This window comes from Trachypithecus francoisi, unplaced genomic scaffold, assembly GCF_009764315.1.
Source record: "Trachypithecus francoisi isolate TF-2019V2 unplaced genomic scaffold, Tfra_2.0 Lachesis_group17, whole genome shotgun sequence".
Lineage (NCBI taxonomy): Eukaryota > Metazoa > Chordata > Mammalia > Primates > Cercopithecidae > Trachypithecus > Trachypithecus francoisi.
Genome location: NW_022681462.1, coordinates 20,289,854 through 20,314,917, shown reverse-complemented (window position 1 = coordinate 20,314,917; position 25,064 = coordinate 20,289,854). Strand labels below are relative to the sequence as shown.

Sequence of the window (25,064 nt, the reverse complement as noted above, 5' to 3'; positions counted from 1 at the left end):
ATGTAAAGAAGCTACTTGTGCAAATCAAGGAGGTGAGGGAACATTTCAGAAGGAAGAAAGAGCAAGTGAGAAGACTCTGGGAGTAGACATATGCCTGTTTTGAAAGAACAGCAAGGAGGCCGGCCAGTGTAGCTCAGTGCAGTGAGCAAGGGAGTGAGGCTGTAGAAAGCCAGGGTCTAGGTCATGTGGAGGCCCTGTAGACCACACTGAGGACTGGACTTTATTCTAAATGATTAAAAAAAAAATCACTGGAGCCAGAAGAAATATGACTAGTTGCATATTTAATTAATTAATTAATTTAGAGACAAAATCTTGCTGTTGCCCAGGCTGGAATGCAGTGGTAAGATCTTGGCTTGCTGCAGCCTCTGCCTCCAGAGTTCAAGCAATTCTCCTGCCCCAGCCTCCCGAGTAGCTGGGATTACAGGTGTATGCCACCACGCCCAGCTAATTTTTGAATATTTAGTAGAGACAGGGTTTCACCACATTGGCCAGACTGGTCTCAAACTCCTGACCTCAAGTGATCTGCCGGTCTCAGTCTCACAAAGAGCTGGGATTACAGGCATGAGCCACCAGACCCAGCCTTGATGTACATTTTAAAAGGTTCCTCTCTGACACTGGGTGAAGAATAAACAGCACCAAGAGTGGAAGGAAGGAGACTTGTTAGGAGGCTACTGCAGTAGTCCAGGCAAGAGAGATGGCTTAGGTTAGCATAGGTGGTGAAAAGTGGTCAAATTCAAAATGTACTCTGATGTTAAAGCCAAAAGAATCAGCTAATGAATCTGATGTAAGGCATAAAATAAAGGAGTCAAAGACAACTCCAAGGACCATGGTCTGAGCAAAGGAGTGAATGAAAGGGCCATTTACTGTGATGGGGAAGCCTCAAAAAAGAAGACTGGGCAGAGTTCAGTTCAGTTAATCTTAAATTTGAGGTGCCTAATAGTCTAGCTGCATACATGTGATTGTAATTCAGTAAAATGGTCCGACTGGAAGAGTATAAATTTGAGAGCCATGGCAGAAGGTGTTTGAAGCCACACAAATGGACAGTTCACCAAAGAAGAGATTGGAGAGTTCAAGGACTAAGCCCTGAAGCACTTAACATTTAGACACTTAGAAAATCTGGCTCAATTTACATCCCCTATGAGGATGACCCTCTTAGAGGAAGAACACAAGGATGCTGCACTTTGGTTATTCTTCCAGAATTAGATGATCTAATGGATAAAAGTTCCTTCAAACCAAGACTTTTGGGATCAAAGGTATCTTTTCTTGATTTTTCAAAGATTTCCTCTTCCTCTATTTCTTTACTGTTAGCTCAGAGAGAGCAGATCTGTTGACCTACTAGATTCTCTCAGATTATTTATCTGCAAAGTATGCTGCCTTAAGGATTTCAAGTCAAATCTCTAGCAACACAATTTTACAAGTACCGATAAGAAACCATCATAAGATGTATAAGATGTACGGCCGGCGCGGTGGCTCAAGCCTGTAATCCCAGCACTTTGGGAGGCCGAGACGGGCGGATCACGAGGTCAGGAGATCGAGACCATCCTGGCTAATACGGTGAAACCCCGTCTCTACTAAAAATACAAAAACTAGCCGGGCGAGGTGGCGGGCGCCTGTAGTCCCAGCTACTCGGGAGGCTGAGGCAGGAGAATGGCGGAAACCCGGGAGGCGGAGCTTGCAGTGAGCTGAGATCCGGCCACTGCACTCCAGTCCGGGCGACAGAGCGAGACTCCGCCTCAAAAAAAAAAAAAAAAAAAAAAAGATGTATAAGATGTACGTAAACAAAGACTAGGTGCAGAACAGTAGGAAGAGTTGGCTTCTATCTATATGTATAAGATATATATATATATATAAAAATATATGGTTGTGTATATGTGGGATATCTCTGAAAGGATATACAATTAATGCATCACTAGATATCCTTTGTATCATCTGAATTGTTCCACGTTTATAGTACTTACTCAGAAAAATAAGTTAAAATCTAGCCAGACAGCCTCAACTACCAGCAAAGTCTACAACAGAATGGGTGATGGTTATTATCTTCAATATAAAAAGAGTGTTCTTCGGCCGGGCGCGGTGGCTCAAGCCTGTAATCCCAGCACTTTGGGAGGCCGAGACGGGCGGATCACGAGGTCAGGAGATCGAGACCATCCTGGCGAACACTGTGAAACCCCGTCTCTACTAAAAAATACAAAAACTAGCCGGGCGACGAGGCGGGCGCCTGTAGTCCCAGCTACTCGGGAGGCTGAGGCAGGAGAATGGCGTAACCCGGGAGGCGGAGCTTGCAGTGAGCTGAGATCCGGCACTGCACTCCAGTCCGGGCGACAGAGCGAGACTCCGCCTCAAAAAAAAAAAAAAAAAAAAAAAGATGTATAAGATGTACGTAAACAAAGACTAGGTGCAGAACAGTAGGAAGAGTTGGCTTCTATCTATATGTATAAGATATATATATATATATAAAAATATATGGTTGTGTATATGTGGGATATCTCTGAAAGGATATACAATTAATGCATCACTAGATATCCTTTGTATCATCTGAATTGTTCCACGTTTATAGTACTTACTCAGAAAAATAAGTTAAAATCTAGCCAGACAGCCTCAACTACCAGCAAAGTCTACAACAGAATGGGTGATGGTTATTATCTTCAATATAAAAAGAGTGTTCTTCGGCCGGGCGCGGTGGCTCAAGCCTGTAATCCCAGCACTTTGGGAGGCCGAGACGGGGGATCACGAGGTCAGGAGATCGAGACCATCCTGGCGAACACTGTGAAACCCCGTCTCTACTAAAAAATACAAAAACTAGCCGGGCGACGAGGCGGGCGCCTGTAGTCCCAGCTACTCGGGAGGCTGAGGCAGGAGAATGGCGTAACCGGGAGGCGGAGCTTGCAGTGAGCTGAGATCCGGCCACTGCACTCCAGCCTGGGCGGCAGAGCAAGACTCCGTCTCAAAAAAAAAAATTTGTACATATGTCTGAAACAAGAATGCTCATACTTTACTGGATAGAGTTGGTTGTTACCTTCTAGCCAGAGATATCAAACATCTTAAAACATGTATACATAGCCCTTTTAATCTCACTCAGCAATGCCACGTCTAAGTATGGAGCCTGAGGAAATAATGAAACATACAAAAATATGTATGTAATGGAGATAGAGTAGTCACAGTTTTAATTATAATGGCAAGTCATGGGAGGCAAGCCAATGTTTACCAATAAAACATTAGTTAATAAATTATGATACAACTAAGTAGCTACTAAAAGCTAAATTTCCAAAGAATATTTAAAAATACTTTTTAAATGTTCACAGTACATGGGAGAAAAAAGGGTTAAAGAAAGAATTGCATACATATTCTGATCTCATAGATGGGATCAATCCAAAGAAGCCTGGAAAGACATATACCAAAATGTTGAAATTGATTTTTTCTGGGAGTAGATAACAGGTGATTTTCTGCTTTTCTTTTACTTTTTGGTTTCTCTCAGATCTTTTTTTTTGGCATGTAACACTTTTTATACTTGGGGAGAGAACCATAAATGGCATTTTTTTGGGGGGGACTATAGAAGATAGAAAAATCTAGTTACGCTTTTTCATTCTTCCTATTTTTAAACTACTAACAATCAATATACTTAAATCTATGCATGAAAAAAAAGAAAATGTCTAGGGAGATTCTTTAGTAATAAAAAATATTTATCAAATCTAAAAGGTAGAAATACTGCTTTATTGGATAAACTTACTTCCAAATTACTTTCATGTTTTTTAAGAAGTCCTAATGAGCATTCAAGAAGAAAACATATACTGCTTCCACAGGAATAAGGACAAATAAAATGGGGCTGACGCCTGCCACAAATGATATTTCCTAAAAGAAAAAAATGTAATATTTAACCTTTCTTCTGTTGAGGCAAGGTAAGTTAACTGCATACATCATAAATAAGATTTTCTTACTTTACAAGAAGGGAGAACTGAGATCCTGTTTTCTGAATGCAAGTTAAATACAAAACACAAAATCCACTCTCTGACCAAGATGAGGGGGAAAAAAATCATCCTTCAATATTTCAATTCTCATGCAATGAAATCCAAAGGTCTGTTGAATCCACCTTTTCGATTCATGTACTGCCTGTGATGAGAAGAGAAAATTCATTGTTTTTTTTTTAATCCTATACTCCTCTTATAAAAAAAAAATAACATGCTTCAGAGATTAAACCTATAAACCATCTTTATAATAGCAAAGTCTAGGGTAGAAACTATTCAAGGTAATTTAATGTATATTTAGAGATTATTTTACTTTCAAAATAAACCAAAGACTTTCAGATTTCTTTTAACTCCAAATAGTGGTATGGAAGTTTAATTTTGAAATTATTTGAGAAGATTCTACGGACTTAAAAAAAATCAACTGAAAATCCTTATTTATGTTAGGTAATAAGAAACATGTAATTTAGAAATAGAGAAGAGTTCCAAACAGGCACCCATTGAGCCAATTCAATTGCACACTGTAATGATTCTCCCCATAAGACCTTATTTGAAGGTAATTTTACAAAAGATTGTCCAAAATGATTCTAGTACCTTAGCTTATAGCATTTTCAATCACATGATTCATAATCTAAATTAACTGGACTATTAATCTTTTATCAGTGATAAAGTTAGAGAGAAAGGCAATATTTGAAAATATCTTGACTTTTTCATTAAGAATTCATGTATGGATTGGTTTGTTCCAAAACTGTGGTACAAATAAAATATCCCTATACGTAACAGAAGAATATATTTACAGTTGAAATCATTACATAATCGATCTAGTTCAGGAGGGATCTATTTTATACCTAAATTATAATGAAATCAAAGCCCACAGACTTGAAATTATGCTTTTCTGAGGAAATTACTATCTACAGTCCTAAAATATTTAAGCCAACTACCCTCTCTCTCTAATAGCTATTAGCTCACATGTAAATGGGAAAACAATTTTAACATGCCAGAATATAAGCAATGAAGATAATATTTCATTCAAACAAGGAACTGTATGGAAAACTGCTACATTTCCTACAAATATGATTATCCCATAATAAAGTTCTAAGTACAAAACTGATTAGTTCAAACATAATAATGGGGGCCATGCATACCTGTACTTCCTCTTCTGAGAGACATTTATGGCATAGGCATTTACAGAGCCATCCACCTTCTTACCCTGAAGAAAAACAATAAACAAACAACAAACAAAAAACCAGGGAGGATACATTAAATCAGGATACATGAAAGCAGGTGTGGTGGCAGTGGCATGTACCTGTACTCCCAGCTACTTGGGGGCAGGCTAAGGTGGGAGGATTGCTTGAATCCAGGAGTTTGGGACTGCAAGGAGCCATGATCACACCAATCCAATGCACTCCAGCCTGGGCAACTGAGCATGATCCAGTCTCAAAAAAAAAAAAAAAAAAAAGAAGAAAGAAGGAGGAAGGAAGAAGGAAGTGGGGGAGAAGGGGGGGAGGAGGGGGAGGAGGAAGAGAAGGAGAAGTAGCAGAAGAAGCGGCAGCAGCAGTGGAAGAAGCAGAAACAGCAGCAGCAGAAGCAGAAGCAAGAGCAGCAGCAGCAGCAGAAGCAGCAGCAGCAGAAGCAGCAGCCAAGAGCAGCAGCAGCACAAGAAGCAGCAGCAGAAACAGAAGCAGAAGCAGTAGCAGCAAGAGCAGCAGCAGCAGCAGCGGAAGAGGAAGGAGGAGGAGAAGGAAGGAGAATAAAGGAAGGAAGGAGGAAGGAGGAAGGAGGAGGAGGAGGAGGAGAGTCCAATGAGGGAGAGATAATTTCCAGATCCTATGAACTCCCAAGCGGTACAACTCTCTGCTCACACTTTTACAATTGTACATAAGCAATTAATATTCAAACCAACAAACATTCACAGTGTATGTACTATGTGCAAGGCATGCTGAGAAAGTAGGGTAGCAGAATCTAATCTTTTCTGGTCAAAGAATACTTTGAAACCAGATAAAAGGCATAATCTCCAGAAAAACTCACATTCACACAAAATTTAACTTACAACGTTAGCTAATAATATTCTCATATCATGGCTGGAATGGTTGCCCTTGCAATTTTTTGTTCATTTTAAAAATTATTATTTTTTAGACACAGGGTCTCGCTGTCGCCAGGTTGGAGTGCAGTGGCGTGATCATAGCTCACTGCAGCCTCAAACTTCTGGGCTCAAGTGATCTTCCTGCCTCAGCTCCCGAGTTGCTGGGACTACAGGCACATGCCACCAATCTGGGCTAATTTTGAATTTTTTTTTCCTGTAGAGATGGGATCTCACTATGTTGCCCAGGCTGGTCTTGAACTCTTGGTCTCAAGCAATTCTCCTGCATTGGCCTCCCAAAGTACTGGAATCCCAGGCATGAGCCATTGTGCCCAGCCCAATTTTGATCTTTAAATCAAGAATCAGAACAGAATAACAGACACAAATGCTAGGTTATGTGTCACTCTGTCTTGACCTTTCTGAATGTAGCACCCATTCTCTTTTTCACAAATTCTTGTTCAGGTCTTCTAATCCAGCCAAGTCAACTCAACATACCCACTTTCCCCCATGTTGTTCCTCATGCCTGAATTGCCTTCCCCACCTCTAACTTGAACTATCTGGTTATTATCTATTGTTCAAGGCCTAATTCAAGCATTCCAGTTGCTAGGAAGTGCCATCTTCTCTAACTGCAGAAAAATGTTAACTGTGTTTTCCTCACAGTACCCTCTATTTTCTTTTCTTTTTCTTTTTTTTTTTTTTTTTTTTTTGAGATGGAGACTTGCTCTGACACCAGGCTGGAGTGCGGTGGTGTGATCTCGGCTCACTGCAAACTCCGCCTCCCGGGGTTCAAGCGATTCTCCTGCTCAGCCTACTGAGTAGCTGGGACTAAAGGCATGCGCCACCACGCCCAGCTAATTTTTGTATTTTAAGTAGAGATGGGGTTTCACCATGTTGGCCAGGGTGGTCTTGATCTCTTGACCTCGTAATCCCACCCCGCCACCTCCCAAAGTGCTGGGATTACAGGCATGAGCTACCACACCCAGCCCAGTACCTTCTATTTTTTGCCCTATAAAACCATGACGTACATCATAAAGTTATTTTCCCTATGAGACTGCAAGCTTCTTGATGGAGGGATATGTCTGAGAGTCACCTTTGCATTCTTACATCCTAGGTAACTGCACTCCCAGGTATTCAGAAAATGACTTAGATGAGTATCATTAGTTAATGTCATGACACACACAAGTGACCCCCACCTCCTCCCTCTCCCATTACTACCTATGCAAGAGTAGCCTATCTGTGTAGTGTACTTAATTAGATATTGGTGTCAGGGCAAAAACCGATTCTGACCCACTGGCCAAAAGGCATACACAGATTTATATATAATTGAAGTGGGGCTAAAATAAATGTATTTGGTCTTACTTTTCTATACCTATTTTCATGTATTTTTTGGGGGGGTGGAGGGTGAGTCCTCAACAAATTACTTGAGGTATATGATTTTGAACTCCCAATAATAGGAAGTAAGCATGACTGAGAAACTGGTCTTGGGCACAAAAAAGTAAATGGTGATAACCTTTTTACCAAGTTCGATTCCTAAAGGTTAACTGATTTCTGGCAACTATTTGCAGAGTTGCATATTATTAGCTCTATCCTCATTTATTTACATGCTGGCATAGAAAATTATCCATTAATAAACAAAACCAAACTTTGAAACTTCCTAGAAGAATGTTATTGAAATAATTGCAGTTTTAGCTATCATTTTCAATGGCAAAAACTGTAATTACATTTGCACCAATCTAATAAAATGAAAGGGAAAAGCCAAGCACATTGTTGTGAGGCTATAGTCCCAGCTACTTGGAAGGCTGAGGCAAGAGGATTTCTTGAGCCAAGGAGTTTGAGTATAGCCTGGGCAACATAGGAAGACTCCGTCTCTTCAAAAGTAATAAAAAAAGAAATGGACTGAGGCAGGAGGATTTCTTGAGGTCATGAGTTCAAGACCAACCTAGGCAGCACAGCAAGACTCTATCTCTGCAAAAACTAAAAAATTATCCTGGCGTGGCAGCATGTGCCTATACTCTCAGCTACTCCAGAGGCTAAGGCCGGGAAATTGCTTCAGCCCAGGAGGTCATGCTGCAGTGAGCCATGATCTCCAGTATGGGTGACAAAACAAGAACCTGTCTAAAAAACTAAAAAATGAGGCTGGGCGCAGTGGCTCATTCCTGTAATCCTAGCACTGTGGGAGGCCAAGGCAGGTGGATCCCTTGAGGCCAGGAGTTCGAGACCAGCCTGGCAACATGGCGAAATCCCATCTCTACTAAAAATACGAAAATTAGCCAGGCATGATGGCAGGCACCTGTAATCCCAGAAACTTGGGAGGCCGAGGCAGGGGAATTGGTTGAACCTGGGAGGTGGAGGTAGCAGTGAGCTGAGATGGCGCCGCTGCACTCCAGCCTGGATGACAGAGGGACACTCTGTCTCAAAAAATAAAATAAAATAAAATAAAATAAATAAAAATAAAATAAATAAAAATAAAAAAATGAAAATACAATCAAATAGAAAGGAAAATGGGTGACTACACTGCCATATGAAGAGGTCCCACAATAGATCAATGATGAAACATCACAAGATACACATTACTTAAAAACACAAATGAGCTGACTTTATAACTGATAGCCATGAAGCCAACTGCATATAAACTAAATTAACGTCCTTGTAGATGTCATTTTAAAAAACTGACATCAGTTAGTGTGACGGTACTCCATAATTTTTATAAGATCTATGACTTTTCACCTAATTTTTCCTTTATAAGCAAACATCCTCAACACTGACTACATTTAAGTGATGGGTGGCACCACCCTTAGATCTGACTTTCAGGAACTTCAAATCTGACATCAAACAACAGGAAAACCAAAAAAACAAAGAAAATAATTCCATTTTCTTTGGGGAAAAAGTTCCCTCCCCATTCTTCTAAAGACAATAAAACTATAGTTGCTTTACTTTTAATGTATTTTTATTCACCCAACATATATATTAATAAATTTTCATTTATAAAATACTCTTTGGAAAAACAAATAAGGATTTAGGGCATTCAAGGGAAAAAAAGCTGATAAATAAACTTCATTAAATTCCAAAACAGAGTTCACATAACCATTGCAAGAACGAGAGCTTGTTCTTAATTTCTCACCTCAAAACAGTCATGCCTCAGTACTCCTAAGTTACACACTGTCATTTTAAAACATGTGAGCCCTACACAGTCACATTAGTTAGAAAGAAAGTCTTACAGCAACTGCGATTACCCCACTCCATTAGCGACTCCATGGAATGCAAGACTTGGGAAAGTGGATTATTTTTGACAATTTTTTCTCAGACATCTCTATTTCCATTTGCAAAACTAAATAGAAAGACTTAAAATTCTAGAAAAGAGATTTTGAAAAATACATTGTTTTTCTTTCCACACACCCTCCCTCTCTCCATCTCCTCTCCTCTTTCCTCTCTCTATACCTCTCTCTCTCTTCCCCCATATCTCTCTCTATGCTCTCCCTCCTCTACCTAATCCCTCCCTCTTTTTCCTCTTCCCTCATCTCTCTGCTATTATGAAGGCTAGACAGCATTCACTCCCCTATCCACCCTACTTCTAAGCTGTGAGACATGTATGCAGCTGCCCAGTGTCATCTCTATCTGGCAGCTGGATTTTGTTCTTCCGTTTCCCAGCAGTTCCCCTTCCAGAAACTCTGTTCCGGGTTAACTGTATCACTCAGGGGCCCAGCCTGACACCTGAGAGGCATTACTAACTACTCACTCCCAATTCCCCCAGCTCCTGAATCGTTCTCAACTCAGTTCAGGCCTTCATCATCTTTCACTTGCACAAATCAGCAGTTCTCCCTGCCTCCAATCTAACCCACCTCCCATCTGTCCTCCATGCTGCCCCTAGAGTTATTGTTCTAAAACACACATATAACCATGCCACTCCCTTATTTCAAAATCACTACTTCCTCTCCTCAACCCTAAAGAATCAACTCTGAATTCCTTAGCATGACTAAGGGCATCAAAAGCCCTCTGTGATTTGCCTCCTACCTCTATTTCTAGTCTAAGTCACTAGCCCATCAGCACCCCTTTATCCTCGGCAGAATTTGAAATTCCCACAATACACTGTGCTCCTTTACAGCTACATGGCATTTTCATGAGCTCTTCCCTCTACCTGAAATAATCATCTTCCTCTTTTTGTCTGATCAATTCTACTTGCCCTTTAAGATCTAACTCAAACATCGTCCCTGGCAACCACTCCCCGAATTCCAATGGCAGTTCACTATTTCCTCCTCTGTATTCTCAAAGTCCTTCAAACAGATAGTTATTGTCTTATAATCAAACACATTTGTATAAATGGAAAAGAACATGGAAAGACAGGGCAGTCATAACAGATTAATTCAAATGAGAATGTTGCACGTTTTACTTACTTTTGTGGAGTCAAAGGAGGCAAATCCCATTAACTTCATCATTTCTATTTCTTCCTCTGTTTTGCCCTCTAAGTCTTCCTCTGCAAAAATGAGTAATTTTGTGACCTCTCTATCATTTCATATATATACAAAAACAAAAAGAGAGGTGGTAACAGATTAATAATCATTCCACCTCACTAGCAGAGAATACACAAAACAATTAGCTGAAGATGCGTCTAATGAAAAAATTCCTCTTACATTTGGACAGAATGTAACTTATGGCACAAAGAAAAAGTCCTCTCCTTGAAGCCTTTAGACAGGATTACCTTTTTAAAAAAAATCTGGGTTTCATATTAAGGACTACCTTTAATATGAGGCATGACACTATCTAGTTCTGAAGATATTTCCAAAATAGAATATTCTCATGTTTGTAACTACCCTTCTATATCAGGAGCACCACAGATAACCAGCAACTTGCTAGGGTGTAATTAAAACGAAATCTCACGCTGGGCACGATGGTTCATGCCTATAATCCTAGCACTTTGGCAGGCCCAGGTGGGAGGATCATCTGAGGTCAGGAGTTTGAGACCAGCCTGGCCAAAATGGTGAGAACTCGTTTCTACTAAAAGTACAAAAATTAGCTGGCATAGCGGTGGGTGCCTGTAATCCCAACTACTCTGGGAGGCTGAGGCACGAGAATTGCTTGAACCCAGGAGGTGGCAGTTGCAGTGAGCCAAGATCGTGCCATTGTACTCCAGTATGAGTGACAAGAATGAAACTCTATCTCAAAAAAAAAAAACAAAAAAACAAAAAACTCAAAACCATATGCAATGAACATTATAAAAGGCTTAACATTTAAATGTTCAAAATTAAACTTTTATAATTTTATCATCACTGTACTTTTACTACAGTTATTTATCTAATAACATTACCAGTAATCTGCCGTTCTTTGCTCTTTGTTTCTTTTGTTTCTTTCTTTTCCTCATCTCTTCTTTCTTTCAGTCGAGAAGGGGAAGGAGATGTGGATCTATGTCGTCTTGGAGATCTAACATTTACAAGTAAAGATGTTAGAAACAGACATATCAACTTTGTATCAATCAGCACAGATATACAGGAGCCGAGCTCCACAGAACCACCAGTCATTCCCTATGGCAAAGTGAGGAAAAAGGTTCTGCCAAGGCCTTGTTAACAAAAAAAATTTTTAATGTAGTTTACTGCTTAATCATCAGTTGCCTTCAGTACAGGTAGAGCTAGAAAGCTTTCTGGAAGGCAGAAAAATGTAAATCCAGCACTTTGGAAAGCTGAGGCAGGAGGATGGCTTGGGCCTAGGAATTCAAGACCAGCCTGGGCAACACAGGGAGACGCTCTCTCTCTCTCTCTCTCTCTCTCTCAAAAAAACAAAAACAAAAACAAAAAAAGACTCAGAACCCATTTCTGAAGTTCTTCCAAGATCATCCATTCTTGATTACATACTTGAATAAATCATTATCACCAAAAGTTAATAAAAAAGAAACAAAAGGCTGGGTGCAGTGGCTCACATCTGTAATCCCAGCACTCTGGGAGGCCGAGGTGGGTGGATCACGAGGTCAGGAGATTAAGACCATTCCGGCTAACGCGTTGAAACCCCGTCTCTACTAAAAATACAAAAAAAAAAAATAGCCGGGTGTGGTGGCACATGCCTGTAGTCCCCACTACTCGGGAGGCTGAGGCAGGAGAATCGCTTGAACCAGGGGAGGCAGAGGTTGCAGTGAGCCGACATTGCGCCGCTGCACTCCAGCCTGGGTGACAGAGTGAGACTCCGTCTCAAAAAAAAAAAAAAAGAAAGAAACAAAAATGCAAAATACTTACTTCTTCTTGCCAAGCACCATGCTCTGGGGTTTGCATGCATTATTTCTTATTTACTCCTCAAGACAATTTTGCGATGTAGAGTACTGTTAATCCCATTTAACCAAGCTGAATGTTAGCTTTAGAATAAGGTTGGATTAAGTTTCCTCCATTTCAGGAAACTGTAAATCCCCTTATAAGCGATCAAAACAAAGTTAAGAGCAGCGACCAGTTTCTTAGGGACTTTCGGTAAATAAAGCTCTTGGTTTATTTTCTACCCTTACCGGGAGCGTCTTCGGTGCGGGGATCGCGAACGGCTCCTTCTCCGATCTCTCTCCCGAGACCTGGACCTTTCTCGGCGCCTGCGTTCTCTCTCCCGGGATGTGGACCGGGAACGCCTACGTTCTAATGGAATCGCACACAAATTGCAGAACTGAAAATTACCTCAAATATCTAGAGCTGCGCCGTCCAGTAGAAAAATAATGCAAACCATTACTAGTCACATTAAAAAGGTAAAAAGAGGCCGGGCGCGGTGGCTCACGCCTTTAATCCCAGCACTTTGTGAAGCCCAGGCGGGCGGATCACAAGGTCAGGAGTTCGAGACCAGCCTGGCCAATGCGGCGAAACCCCGTCTCTAATAAAAATACAAAAATTAGCCAGGCGTAGTGGCATGGACGGGTAATCCCAGCTACTAGGAAGGCTGAGGCAGAAGAATCGCTTGACCCCGGGAGGTGGAGGTTGCAGTGAGCTGAGATCGGCCACTGCACTCCAGCCTGGGCGGGCGACAGAGCGAGACTCTGTCTCATTAAAAGTAAATAAATTGATTTAAAAAAAAAAAAAGAATCAGGGGCAGAACCGAGGGTCTAAGTTAGATCTCCTGATGGAAGTCCAGCTTTCTTTACATCGCGCTGCCTCATTTATGGGGCCAGGAGCCAGAAAACATTACGAAGTGAGCTCCCAGGACTCAAAATTCTTAACATCGATTTCCCTGTAATGACTTGGGCAGGAATCTAACATTTATTAAGTATTTAAGAACTAGGCAGAATCACATACTGTATCTTATGGGATGTGACATTAATGATCACATCAGTTTTTAAAAGCTGGCAAGAGTACCCTCAATGACTAATTCTGGGAATTCGATTCAGAAAGGCTGAGTAGTGACATGCCCACCGTCGCCCAGAAATTCAGCAAAGGAACTGAGGCCTAATTCTAAACCCACCGGCCACAGTGTAATAAAGGTTATTGTATGAAGGTGACAAAGACTTAATGAAACGAATTCAGAGACACTGCCTTCAAATCGGAGAGGGTGGGCTGAAGAGGGCAGGGCCCAGGTCTACGTTCCTTTATCCACCCCTCGCTCTCCTCCTGGGGAAAAGAGCCCGCCTCTCTGCTACCCGGCTACCAAAAACAAAACAAAATAAAACAAAAGGGACGGGCCTCCAACAGAGCCCCACATCCTCCGAAATGCTACAGGACTCACCCCTCCGTGGGGAGCGGCTACGACTGCGACCCATTTGGCGTCCCGCTTCCCGGAAACAACTGTGCAACAACTTCCGGGAGGGCCGGGAACCGAGCTTTTACCGCCGACCAGAAAACGTCAAAATGAGTCGCGAGGGTTCCGGTCTTCTTTTGTTCACGGTGGGCATTAAAACATGCGATTTGGTATTACTATAGAAATTCCTGGAAAATTCAGCCGTATACTCATTATCCTAACACATCTTTCATTTTTTCCCCCATTTTTGTCCACATGCACAAAATACAGCAAACCAATTGTAAACATAGCAAACAGCTTATGTTTTTCCACATAACATAAGCAGTGAATATACTAAAGTTCACCGTCTTTCTCTGTCGCCCAGGCTGGAGTGCAGTGGCGCGATCTCCGCTCACTGCAAGCTCCGCCTCCCGGGTTCACGCCATTCTCCTGCCTCAGCCTCCCGAGTAGCTGGGACTATAGGCGCCCGCTACTACGCCCGGCTAATTTTTTTGTATTTTTAGTAGAGACGGGGTTTCACCGTCTTAGCCAGGATGGTCTCGATCTCCTGACCTCGTGATTCGCCCGCCTTGGCCTCCTAAAGTGCTGGGATTACAGGCGTGAGCCACTACGCCCGGCCCCCGTCCATCTGCTTTATATTTTCTCATGCCAGCATTGAGAAGGCACCCAAAACCTCCTACGGGCTCTTGGAAGGAAAACTAAAGGCCCCAAATTCCATCCTACCCCACAGAGTACTTCCCCGAAGTTGCCTTTGTCCTCAGGGAAAGCAACAGCAACAACAAAACTTTAGAATGTTCAAAACTACAAAAATTAGGAGAAAGACTATCTTGCCCCAAGGCTGAACCATCTGTGATAGAGCATAAATAAGCTTACCAGGAAAGACTCAAACCTCTTTATTTTATTTTATTTATTTTGTTCCAGGGTACATTTGCAGGATGTGCAGTTTTGTTACATAGGTAAACGTGTGCCATGGTGGTTTGCTACGCCTATCAACCCATTAAGCCCTGCATCTATTAAGCTATTCTTCCCAATGCTCTCCTTCCCCCCAACTCCTCCCCCTACAGGCCCCAGTGTGTGTTGTTCCCCTCCCTGTGCCCATGTGTTCTCATTGTTCAGCTCCTACTTATAAGGGAGAATACGCAGTATTTGGTTTTCTGTTTCTGTGTTAATTTGCTGAAGATAATGGCTTCCAGTTCCATCCATGTCCCTGCAAAGGACATTAACTCGTTCCTTTTTATGGCTATATAGTATTCTATGGTGTATATGCACCACATTTTTTTAATCCAGTCTATCATTGATGGGCATTTGGGTGGTTTCTATGTCTTTGCTATTGTGAATAGTACTGTAATGAACATATGCGTGCATGTATCTTTGTAATAAAATGATTTATATTCCTCTGGGTATGTACCCAGTAATGGGATTGCTGGGTCAAATGGTATTTCTGGTTTTCGGTCTTTGAGGATTCACCACATTGTCTTCCACAATGGTTGAACTAATTTACATTCCCACCAACAGTGTAAAAGTGTTGAACCTCTATTTCTAATCAAACCAACTCTTTTCAGTCAGTTCTCTCCAGAATTATCAAATCTAGTGACCTGGCTTTTAAAATACAAAGAGCTGGGAGATGGAAAGAGACTTTATTAGGTTGGAAAAAATGCCCACCAATCACATACATTTTTAGTTAGATTTATACATTCAGAGTGGCCTCTTTAATACCTGTTCCAACCCAGACTTCCAGGAAAGATCGAGCCATGACATGTAGGATTTCTACCACCAGCCCCGACCCCCAGACTCTTTTGGAATTACCCTGGCAAAGCATGCACTAGGTGTAGAATGGGGAGGTTCAAGGGAGGCGCAGGCCCCAGGGAAGAAGATTTAGGGACATCATTGGAGAAACACACCACTAATGATAGCTGGACGTGGTGGTACATGCCTGTAATCCCAGCTACTTGAGAGGCTGAGGCTGGAGAATTGCTTGAACCTGGGAGGCTGAGGTTGCAGTGAGCTGAGATTACGCCACTGCACTCCAGCCTGGGTGACACAGTGGGACTCCGTCTCAAAATAAAATAAAATAAAATAAAGAGAGAGAGAGAGAGAGAAAGAAGAAACACACCACTAATGATTGAAGAAATTGTCCACAGGGAAGACAGGGTTTATGGGAAACCTAAGGGGGTATGTACTAGGTGTGTAAGAGAGGAAGAACATGGTGGCCTCAGGTGGTGGCTGAAAACACTCCTCTTTCTCCTTGTCCCCTCTGGGGTGGGGTCTCATCTAATGAAAATGCTTTTTAAGAAACCCCTCTAGGACTAAAAATGATTGGAAGGTATGCTGGGGATCAGTTGAATACACAAAGATTTTTTGAATGCATAAGATGCACAGGACACTATACCACTTTGGCACTAGGATGAAAGGATGAGTAAGACATGGTCCCTGCCTCGAGGAGCTTGCACTGTAGCTGTGGAGGCAGACAGAGGAGACACACCTTCACTATAATGTGGTAAGATAAAATATACACAGTGTGCTATGGTGACATGAAAGAAGGCTTTTCAGCCCAATTTGTCTAAGAGGGTTTCTTGGAATAATAATAATAGCTAAAACGTACTGTGCTAATTATATTCCAGGCACTGTTATAAAAATGTTTATGTACACACACATTCACACGCACACAATTAGTTGAGCTGTGAGACTCAAAAGAATACATTGTCCAGGTAAAGAGTGGGAGTAGCAGCAATAGGAAAGGCACAGAGATGTGTCACACTATGACATACACAAGCACTGAAAGAGGTTTGATATTATCATAACTTTGAGTTCACCATGGTGGACCTTACTAAGTACCTGGGACTTTATCCTTATGGTTACGAGAGGCCACTGGAGCATTTCAGGCTGGGGAGTGACCTGACTAGATTTACATTTTTAGATGATTCATCTGGATCTAAAGACCTGACCCAGAAAGAACAAGTGGAGGGAATGAGGGGTTGCACTGAGGCAATGATGGAAGAGAATGAGAAAGAACAGAATCAGGAGACATTTGAGGAATAGCATGGCAGGTCTTGGAGACTGGTTAGATCCAGGCAATGGGAAGAGAGAGAAGAAATGACTTCCAGGCAGGGCCAACTTTATAGGCATGTGACCTGTGTAGTCATACAGGGTCCTGGGCATAGAAGGGCTTAATACTCAGCTTTTGCTACTCTTGAAATTCCTGCTAATCTTTGAACAAGAGGTTCTGCATTTCCATTTTGCACTGGGCCTAGCAAAAAGTGTGTATCTCATAGTGATGCCTACTAAAGTGAGAAAATCACGATTTGTCAGTTTACTACTTAACTGAGACACAATGGTGAGTCCATGTGGGAGATGGTGGAGAAGGCAGTAAAAGGGACATCCCTTTTTTATGTGAGAGGCCCTCTGTCAGTGATTAGTATGGGCCCTTCCCTGCCCCTAGATCCCCCCATATCCATTCAGGGGAATTCCTTTTGTACATGTTTGATCCACAGTGTGAGAACCTAGTTACACTTCTGCTTTTGGTGAGAGGGAGAACATGAATTTCATTTTAGAAGATTATTGTGAGGGACTTGAGGAACATCCAGATAGATATATTTTTGGTAAGCGTCTGACCAGCTACAGACTGAGTCTGATAATTACGGGGAGCAATCAGGGCTAAAGATAGAGATGGGGGGGATGGGTGTGGTGGCTCATGCCTGTAATCCTAGCACTTTGGGAGGCCGAGGTGGGCATATCACGAGGTCAGGAGATCGAGACCATCCTGGCTAACACGGTGAAAGCCTGTCTCTACTGATAATACAATAAATCAGCCGGGCGTGATGGTGGGCGCCTGTAGTCCCAGCTACTCGGGAGGCTGAGGCAGGAGAATGGTGTGAACTCGGGAGGCGGAGCTTGCGCCAGTGAGCCAAGATCACACCACTGCACTCCAGCCTGGGCGACAGAGCGAGACTCTGTGTCAAGGAAAAAAAAAAAAAAAAAAGATACAGATGGGGGAGTGATGAATCACAGAAGTCCATGAAATTGTCCCAATGAGAAAAGTGTGCTAGGTGAGCAAAGGATGGCCCCCATGTGGGATTAAACAGAAAAGGAAGGGCCCACAAAGGAAGCCAAGATGCACTTGTCAGGTAGCAAAACAAGAGTACAGAACAATGTGCCAGAATTCAGAGGGGTAGAGTTTTGAGAAAGAATGAGAACGGTCAGTGTAGCAAGCTGAATAATGGCCACCCAAAGATACCTGGTTCTTTCCTCTGGAACCTGTGAATATTACCTTCTATGGGAAAATGTTTACAGATGTGATTAAGAATATTGAGACAGGGAGATTATCCTGGATTATCCAGATAGACCCTAAATGCCATCACTAATGTCTTTATAAGGCACAGGCAGAGGAAAGTTTGATACATACATGAGAGAAGGAGGCAATGTAACCACAGAGGCAGAGATTGGGTGGTGCAGCCACAAGCCAAGGAATGCTGGCAGATTCTTCTCTACAAACTCTGAAGGGAGCACACCCCTACTACACTTTGTAGTAGGGTTTGGCCCGGTAAAACTGGTTTTGGATTTCTGGCCTCTAGAATGGTAAGAGAATAAACTTCTGTTGTTTGAAGTCATCAGGTCTGTGGTAATTGGTTGCAGTGGCCTCAGGAAACTAATACCATCAGCTATGTCAAATGCATCAGGGAATCCTTTAAAACAGGGGTCCCCAGTTCCCAGGTCATGGACCAATATGGGTCTGTGGCCTGTTAAGAACCGGGCCACACAGCAGAAGGTGAGCAGCTGGTGAGCCAGCATTACTCCCCGAGCTCTGCCTCCTGTCAGATCAGCGAGGCACTAGCTTCTCATAGGAGCGTGAACCCTACTGTGAATTGCACATGGGAGGGATCTAGGTTGCATGCTCCTTATGAGAATCTAACTAATACCTGATGATCTGAGGTTGACAGTTTCATCCCAAAACCATCCCCTGCCCTGTCCTGTGGAAAAACTGTCTCCCACAAAACTGGTCCCTGGTGCCAAAAAGGCTGGGGACTTCTGCTTTAAAATAAGAACTGAAAACTGTCCACTGGATTTAGCTTTATAGAGGCCATTGGTGAACTTGCCGAAAATTGTTTTTGGGGAGAGTAGGTTAAGACAAATTACAAAGAATTACATTCATCTTTCCTACTCCCGAAATCCATACCAGCATGGGACATTAGGGAAGATGCCATCAGCACACCAGAAGCTGAGGAATTTCCAAACCAGAAAATTTGGAAGGCAAATAAGGCAATGGCAACTCAACACAACAAAAGAAATGATGACTGAAAAGGTGAGCAGATCTGTCTCTTTGTAGTCACATTCATCCACCTCTCCTTCACCACCCCAGGCCTGTGGCAACCACTAAGCTTTTTTCTACCTCTGTAGCTTTCCATTTTGAGAATGTTATATACATGGAATCATGTGATACATGACCTTTTTTTTTTTTTTTTTTTTGAGACAGAGTCCTGCTCTGTCGCCCAGGTTCAAGCGATTCTCCTACCTTAGCCTCCCAAGTAGCTGGGTTCACATGCATGTGCCATCACACCCAGCTAATTTTCGTATTTTTAGTAGAGGCAAGGTTTCGCCATGTTGGCCAAACTGGTCTCAAACTCCTGGCCTCCAGTGATCCACCTGCCTCAGCTTCCCAAAGTGCTGAGATTACAGGCATGAGCCACCGTGCCTGGCTGATACATGGCCTTTTAAAATGGACTTTTTTCATTACAATGCCCTTGAGATCATCCAAGTTGTTGTATCAATTATCTGTTCCTTTTCGTGGTGGAGTAGTATTCCATAGTATGAATGTACCACAGTTTAACCATTCACCAATTGTAGGACATTTTGCTTATTTCTGGCTTTTAGCTATTACAGATAAAGCTGTTATGACTATTTGTATACAGGGTTTTCTACCGATAAATGCCCAGGAGTGTGATTGCTGGCCTTTATGGTAAGTGCTCGTTTAGTTGTTTTTTTTTTTTTTTTAAAGAAACTGCTGATCTGTTTTCCAAAATGGTTATGCCATTTTACTTGCCTACCAGCAATGTATGAGAAATCCAGTTTCTACACATCCTCACTAGCATTTGGTGTTGTCACTATTTTTTAGGTATTCTAATAGGTAGATAGTGATATCTCATCGCAGTCTTAACTTGTATTTCCCTAATGGCTATCTCAATATATTTCCATGTTCTTATTTACCATCCATATATACTTTTTGGTGAAATGTCTCTTCATGTCTTTTGTCCATTTTCTGTTTGGATTATTGGTTTTAACTGTTGAGGGTTTTTTTTGTTTTGTTTTGTTTTTTGATACGGGGTCGCCCAAGTGGTGTGAACACAGCTTACTGCAGCCTCGACCTTCTAGGCTCAAGTGATCTTCCTACCTCAGCCTCCCAGGTAGCTGGGATTACAGGTGCATGCCACCGCACCTGGCTAATTAAAAAAAAAATTTTTTTTTTTTGTAAGGATGGAGTCTCCCTACGTTGCCAAGTTTGGTCTCAAACTCCCGGACTCAAGCAATCCTCCCACCTCAGCCTCCCAAAGTGCTGGGATTGCAGGTGTGAGCCACCATGCCTGGCCAATTGTTGAGTTTTCAGAGTTCTTTATATATTCTCGATATGAGTCCTTTGTCAGACATATGATTTACAAATATTTTCTTCCAATCTCTAGTTTATCTTTTCATCCACTTAACAGGATCTCTTACAGAGGAAGGTTTTAAATTTTGATTAAGCCCACTTATTTTCTTTTTTACAGATTATGCTCTTAATGTCATACCTGAGTTGTCACCAAGGCCCAGAATCCTGCTGTAGGTTAAATGTTTGTTTCCCCCAAAATTCATATGTTGAAACCTAATCTTTGGTGTGATAGTGTTAGGAGGTGGGGCCTTTGGGAGCTGAATAGGTCATGAGTGTGGGGTCCTCATGAATGGGATTAGGGCCCTTACAAGAGAGACTCCAGAGAGTTCCCTTTCTTCTTCCACCATGTAAGGACACAGCAAGAAGGCACTATTCTGTTCTATGAACCAGGAAGTAGGCCCTCACCAGATGAAGAACCTGCTAATGCCTTGATCTTGAACTTCCCAGCCTTCAGAACTGTAAGAAATACAATTCTGTTGTTGGTAAAGCCATCAGTCTATGGGATTCTGTTCTAGCAGCCTGAATGGACTAAGACTGTCCAAAGACTTTCTCCTACGTAATCTTCTAAAGGTTTTATAATTTTACATTTTATATTTAAATGATATTTTGATTTTTGTATAATGTGTAAGGTTTAGGCCAAGATTCACTAAACCCTTTAGTGTTATATTTGGTCGAATGCTTTTTCTGCATCTATTAATATGATCATGTGATTTTTCTTTAGTTTTTTAAAATGGTAAATTACATGAATTGATTTTCAAATTGATTTATATTGAACCAACATGACCCAGAGAATCCCGCTGTTGGGTATATACCCAAAGGAAATAAAATCAGCACCGCAGAGGTGTCTGGGCTCCCACATCAATTGCAGCATTATTCACAAGAGTCAAGATATGGAAACAGCGTTAAGTGTCCATTGATGGATGAATGGATCAGTTGTGCTATATATAAAATGGAATGCTATTTGGACTTAAAGAGGAAATATGCCATTTGCAAAAACATGAATTAAACTGGAGGACATTATTCTAAGTGAAAAAAGCCAGACACAGAAAAATACTGCATGATCTCATTTATATATGGGATCGAAAAAGAGTCACACACACATCGTAGAATGGTAGCAAGGGCAGAGAGGAGGAGGAAATGGGGAGATGTAGTTCAAAGGGTAGAAACTTGCAGTTATGTAGGATGAATAAGTCTAGAGGTCCAATGTGCCACAGAGCTATAATTATTAATATTGTATACTGAAGTTTTGCAGAGTGGAGATTTTAGGTGCTTTTACCACACAAAACAAGAGGTAACAGTGGTAGGTGATGGATATATTAAGTTGCCTGCATGTCCTAATCTTTTTACTATGTATATCAAAACATCATGTACACTTTAAACATATGCAATTTTTTTTTTTTTTTTTTTTAAAGGAAAACAGCTCTGGGGTTTGAGTTTACTTTCAGCTCCACTGCTCCACAGCTTTACCACCTTGGACAATATTCTTAAGCTTTAAGCTTTCAGTTTTTTCTTCTCTAAAGTGGGAATAATAAAGTTTAATACGTTAGACTGTTGTGAAGAATAATAGCACATAGCACTTAGTAAATGTGTGTTTTAAAAATCTGGAATGTTTTAATCAGATACGGTGTCTTAGTCTGTTTCTACTGCTATATCGGAATACCACAGACTGGATAATTTACAAAGAAGAGGAGTTTATTTGGCTCGTGGTTCTGCAGACTGGGAAGTCTAAGAGCATGCTGCCAGCATCTGGTGAGGGTCATCCCGTGGTGGAAGGCATCGTGTGGTGAGGAAGCACGTGTGACAGAGAGCAAGCGGGGAGGGGGCAAACTCAACATTTTCAGCAGAAACCCCCTCTCACAGTAATGGCATTAATTCATTCATGAATGTGGAGCCCTTGTGACCTAATCACCTCTCCAATGTCCTGCCTCTCAACACGGTTAAAATGGGAATTCAATTTTCATTTTATGAACTTTTGAGGGACATACTCAAACCATAGCATATGGTAAGACACAGAGCCACAGACGTGAATGTCAAGAAAGGAAGATGTTTTTAACTGAGGAAAACATTACAGTCAGTTTCCTAGAAGCAGGAGGCATGGCATTCCACACAGGGAAGCACTAGGGTTGACCAGGAGGTGAAGGGAATGAGGGGAAAGCATGGGTGAGACTTTACTGTGATTGTCATGGGAAGGAATGGGTGAGGCAGGGTAAGCAACTTCTAAGACTGGCTAGTTTGAATAACTTCAGCAGGTTCTCAGGTGAGAGGCTGGCCCTGGGGTGATTAGGGGATGGGAATATTGGCTTGGCTTATGAGAGTTTGTTAAAGGAGGTAGTTGGGGATATGGGCTTTGGATTGGCTGGGGTGTTTATGTAAGGCATGCTCCAATGGGAGTCTTTTGCAATCTCTAAGAATTAGTCCTAGGAAGGTAAGTCTTAGTAAGAACCCAGATGTCAAAACATCAGAAAATAAAAAAGGCATGTTACTACATTTTGTCATTATTCACACATTTATGGCACACCACATGTATCAGAGGATTTAACAATGCAAAAGACACAAGTCGTGAGTAGCTTGCAGTCCAGTGGGGGATACAAACAAGTAAACAGTGTGAAAGTGCATTAATGGGGAAAGAACAGAGTACTAGGAGGGCACATACCATGGGAGGGTTGTCAAGAAAAGTTTCCAGGAGAAAACAACGTCCGAACAAGACCTGAAGTATGAGCAGAAACTAGCCGGGTGAAATGGGGTGACATCTGTGGTGGGGAAAGGTGGAAGAGATTGTCCAGGCTGAGGAGACTGCATGTGCAAGGGCAGGAAGCGAGGGACAGGATGGGCTCTTTAGAGAACTAAAGAAAAGTATGACAGCCACCTTGGGGGCAGAGTGTGGAGGTGTGAAGACAAGGCTGAAACAGACTCGTTAGCTATTGTACAGAGTTATCCTGAGGGCAAATGGGGGACCTTCAAAGAATTTTAAGGATAGGAGAATAGACAGAGATTTGAGTTTATGCAGATAACTCTTTGGGTAATGTGGAGACTCAATCAGAAGGGGAAAACACAGGAGGTTGGTGCAATAATCCAGGTTGGAAATTATCATGGTCTGTACTAGAATGGTGGCAGTGGGCAAGGTGAGAAGTGGCTGCATTTGAGATACAGTTGGTAAAATCACAAGAACTTTGTGATTTCTGGATGCAGAGCATGAGGGAGTTGGAAGATTCGAGAATGACATCTAGGTTTCTGGCTTGCACAATTGAGTAGTGTCATTTGCTGACATGAGGCATACAAGACAAATTCCGGGGAAAGCAGATGCATGCAGATCTGGACACGCTAACTTTAGGTGCTATTTTGAACACTCAAGAGATGTCAACTAGATGTGTATCTGGAACTTGGAAGAGAGATCTAGGCTGGAACTATAGGAAAAGGAATTATCAAAATACAGATGGTCATTTGAAGCCATGAGAGTACATGAAATCACTTGGTGCAGGCTCAGGAGAGAAAAGAGCCTGGAGACAGCCAGAGGAAGAAAACAAAATTAAACCAAGGAGTGGCCAGAGAAATAGAAATAGTGTGATGTCAGAGAAGTTTAAGAGAAGACTCCTTTTTAAGGAGAGCAAAGTGGTCAATTTTAAATGTTAAAGGGAATGCACATCTAACCTACAGGATTGAACAGCAAAGTCGTTGTTGACCCAGGAAATTTTATTTTGAGCCAGGAAGTTAGATTTTTTTTTTTAACCTTTGCCAGTCCTAGCTCATATAAAATTACCAGTCATTACAAAAGTATTCTAGTTTATTTTTAAGAGACAAGGTCTTACTCTGTTGCCCATGCTGGAGTATAGTGGGTACAATGATAGCTCAATGCAGCCTTGAACTCGGCTCCAGCAGTCCTCCTGCCTCAGCCTACTGAATAGCGAGGACTACACCCAGCTAATTTTTATTACTTTTATATTCATGTATTTACTTTTTTGAGATGGAGTCTCACTCTGTCACCCAAGCTGGAGTGCAGTGGCGTGATCTTGGCTCACTGCAAACTCTGCCTCCTGGGTTCAAGCGATTCTCCTGCCTCAGCTTCCCGAGTAGCTGGGATGAGAGGCATGCACCACCATGCCCAGCTAATTTTTGTATTTTTAGTAGAGATGGGGTTTCACCATGTTGTCCAGGCTGGTCTCGAACTCCTGACCTCAGGTGATCCACCCTCCTCAGCCTTCCAAAATGTTGGGATTACAGGCATGAGCCACTGCATCTGGCTTCAGCTATTTTTTAAAAACATATTTTTTGTAGAGATGGGGTCTTGCTATGCTGCCCAGCCTGGTCTCAAACTCCTGGCCTGAAGAGATCCTCCTGCCTTGGCCCCCCAAAGGGCTGAGATTACAGGCATGAGCCACCATGCCCAGCCTTTTATTTATTTATTTATTTTTTTCTTTTTTTTTTTTTTTTGAGATGGAGTCTCGCTCTATCGCCCAGGCTGGAGTGCAGTGGCCGGATCTCAGCTCACTGCAAGCTCCGCCTCCCGGGTTTACGCCATTCTCCTGCCTCAGCCTCCTGAGTAGCTGGGACTACAGGCGCCCGCCACCTCGCCCGGCTAGTTTTTTGTATTTTTTAGTAGAGACGGGGTTTCACGGTGTTAGCCAGGATGGTCTCAATCTCCTGACCTCGTGATCCACCCGTCTCGGCCTCCCAAAGTGCTGGGATTACAGGCTTGAGCCACCGC

The 25,064-nt window shown here is 42.2% G+C and overlaps 1 protein-coding gene across 2 annotated transcripts; it reads right to left on the bottom strand.

The window, feature by feature from the left end:
* Positions 1–3,132: 3,132 nt before the first annotated feature.
* Positions 3,133–13,848, bottom strand: SNRNP27 (small nuclear ribonucleoprotein U4/U6.U5 subunit 27). Of its 2 annotated transcripts, XR_004444001.1 has the most exons (7): positions 13,714–13,848; positions 12,518–12,638; positions 11,342–11,454; positions 10,431–10,510; positions 5,105–5,169; positions 3,936–4,107; positions 3,139–3,849 (listed from the first exon to the last, which is right to left on the bottom strand). XR_004444001.1 is itself a non-coding variant. In XM_033239326.1 (6 exons), exons 1-6 carry the CDS (start codon positions 13,745–13,747, stop codon positions 4,053–4,055), a joined length of 468 nt encoding a protein of 155 aa, XP_033095217.1. In that variant the 5' UTR covers positions 13,748–13,848; the 3' UTR covers positions 3,133–4,052. The 2 variants fall into 2 exon arrangements, 1 of the variants encoding a protein (XP_033095217.1); XM_033239326.1 differs by having other exon boundaries at positions 3,133–4,107.
* Positions 13,849–25,064: the final 11,216 nt, after the last annotated feature.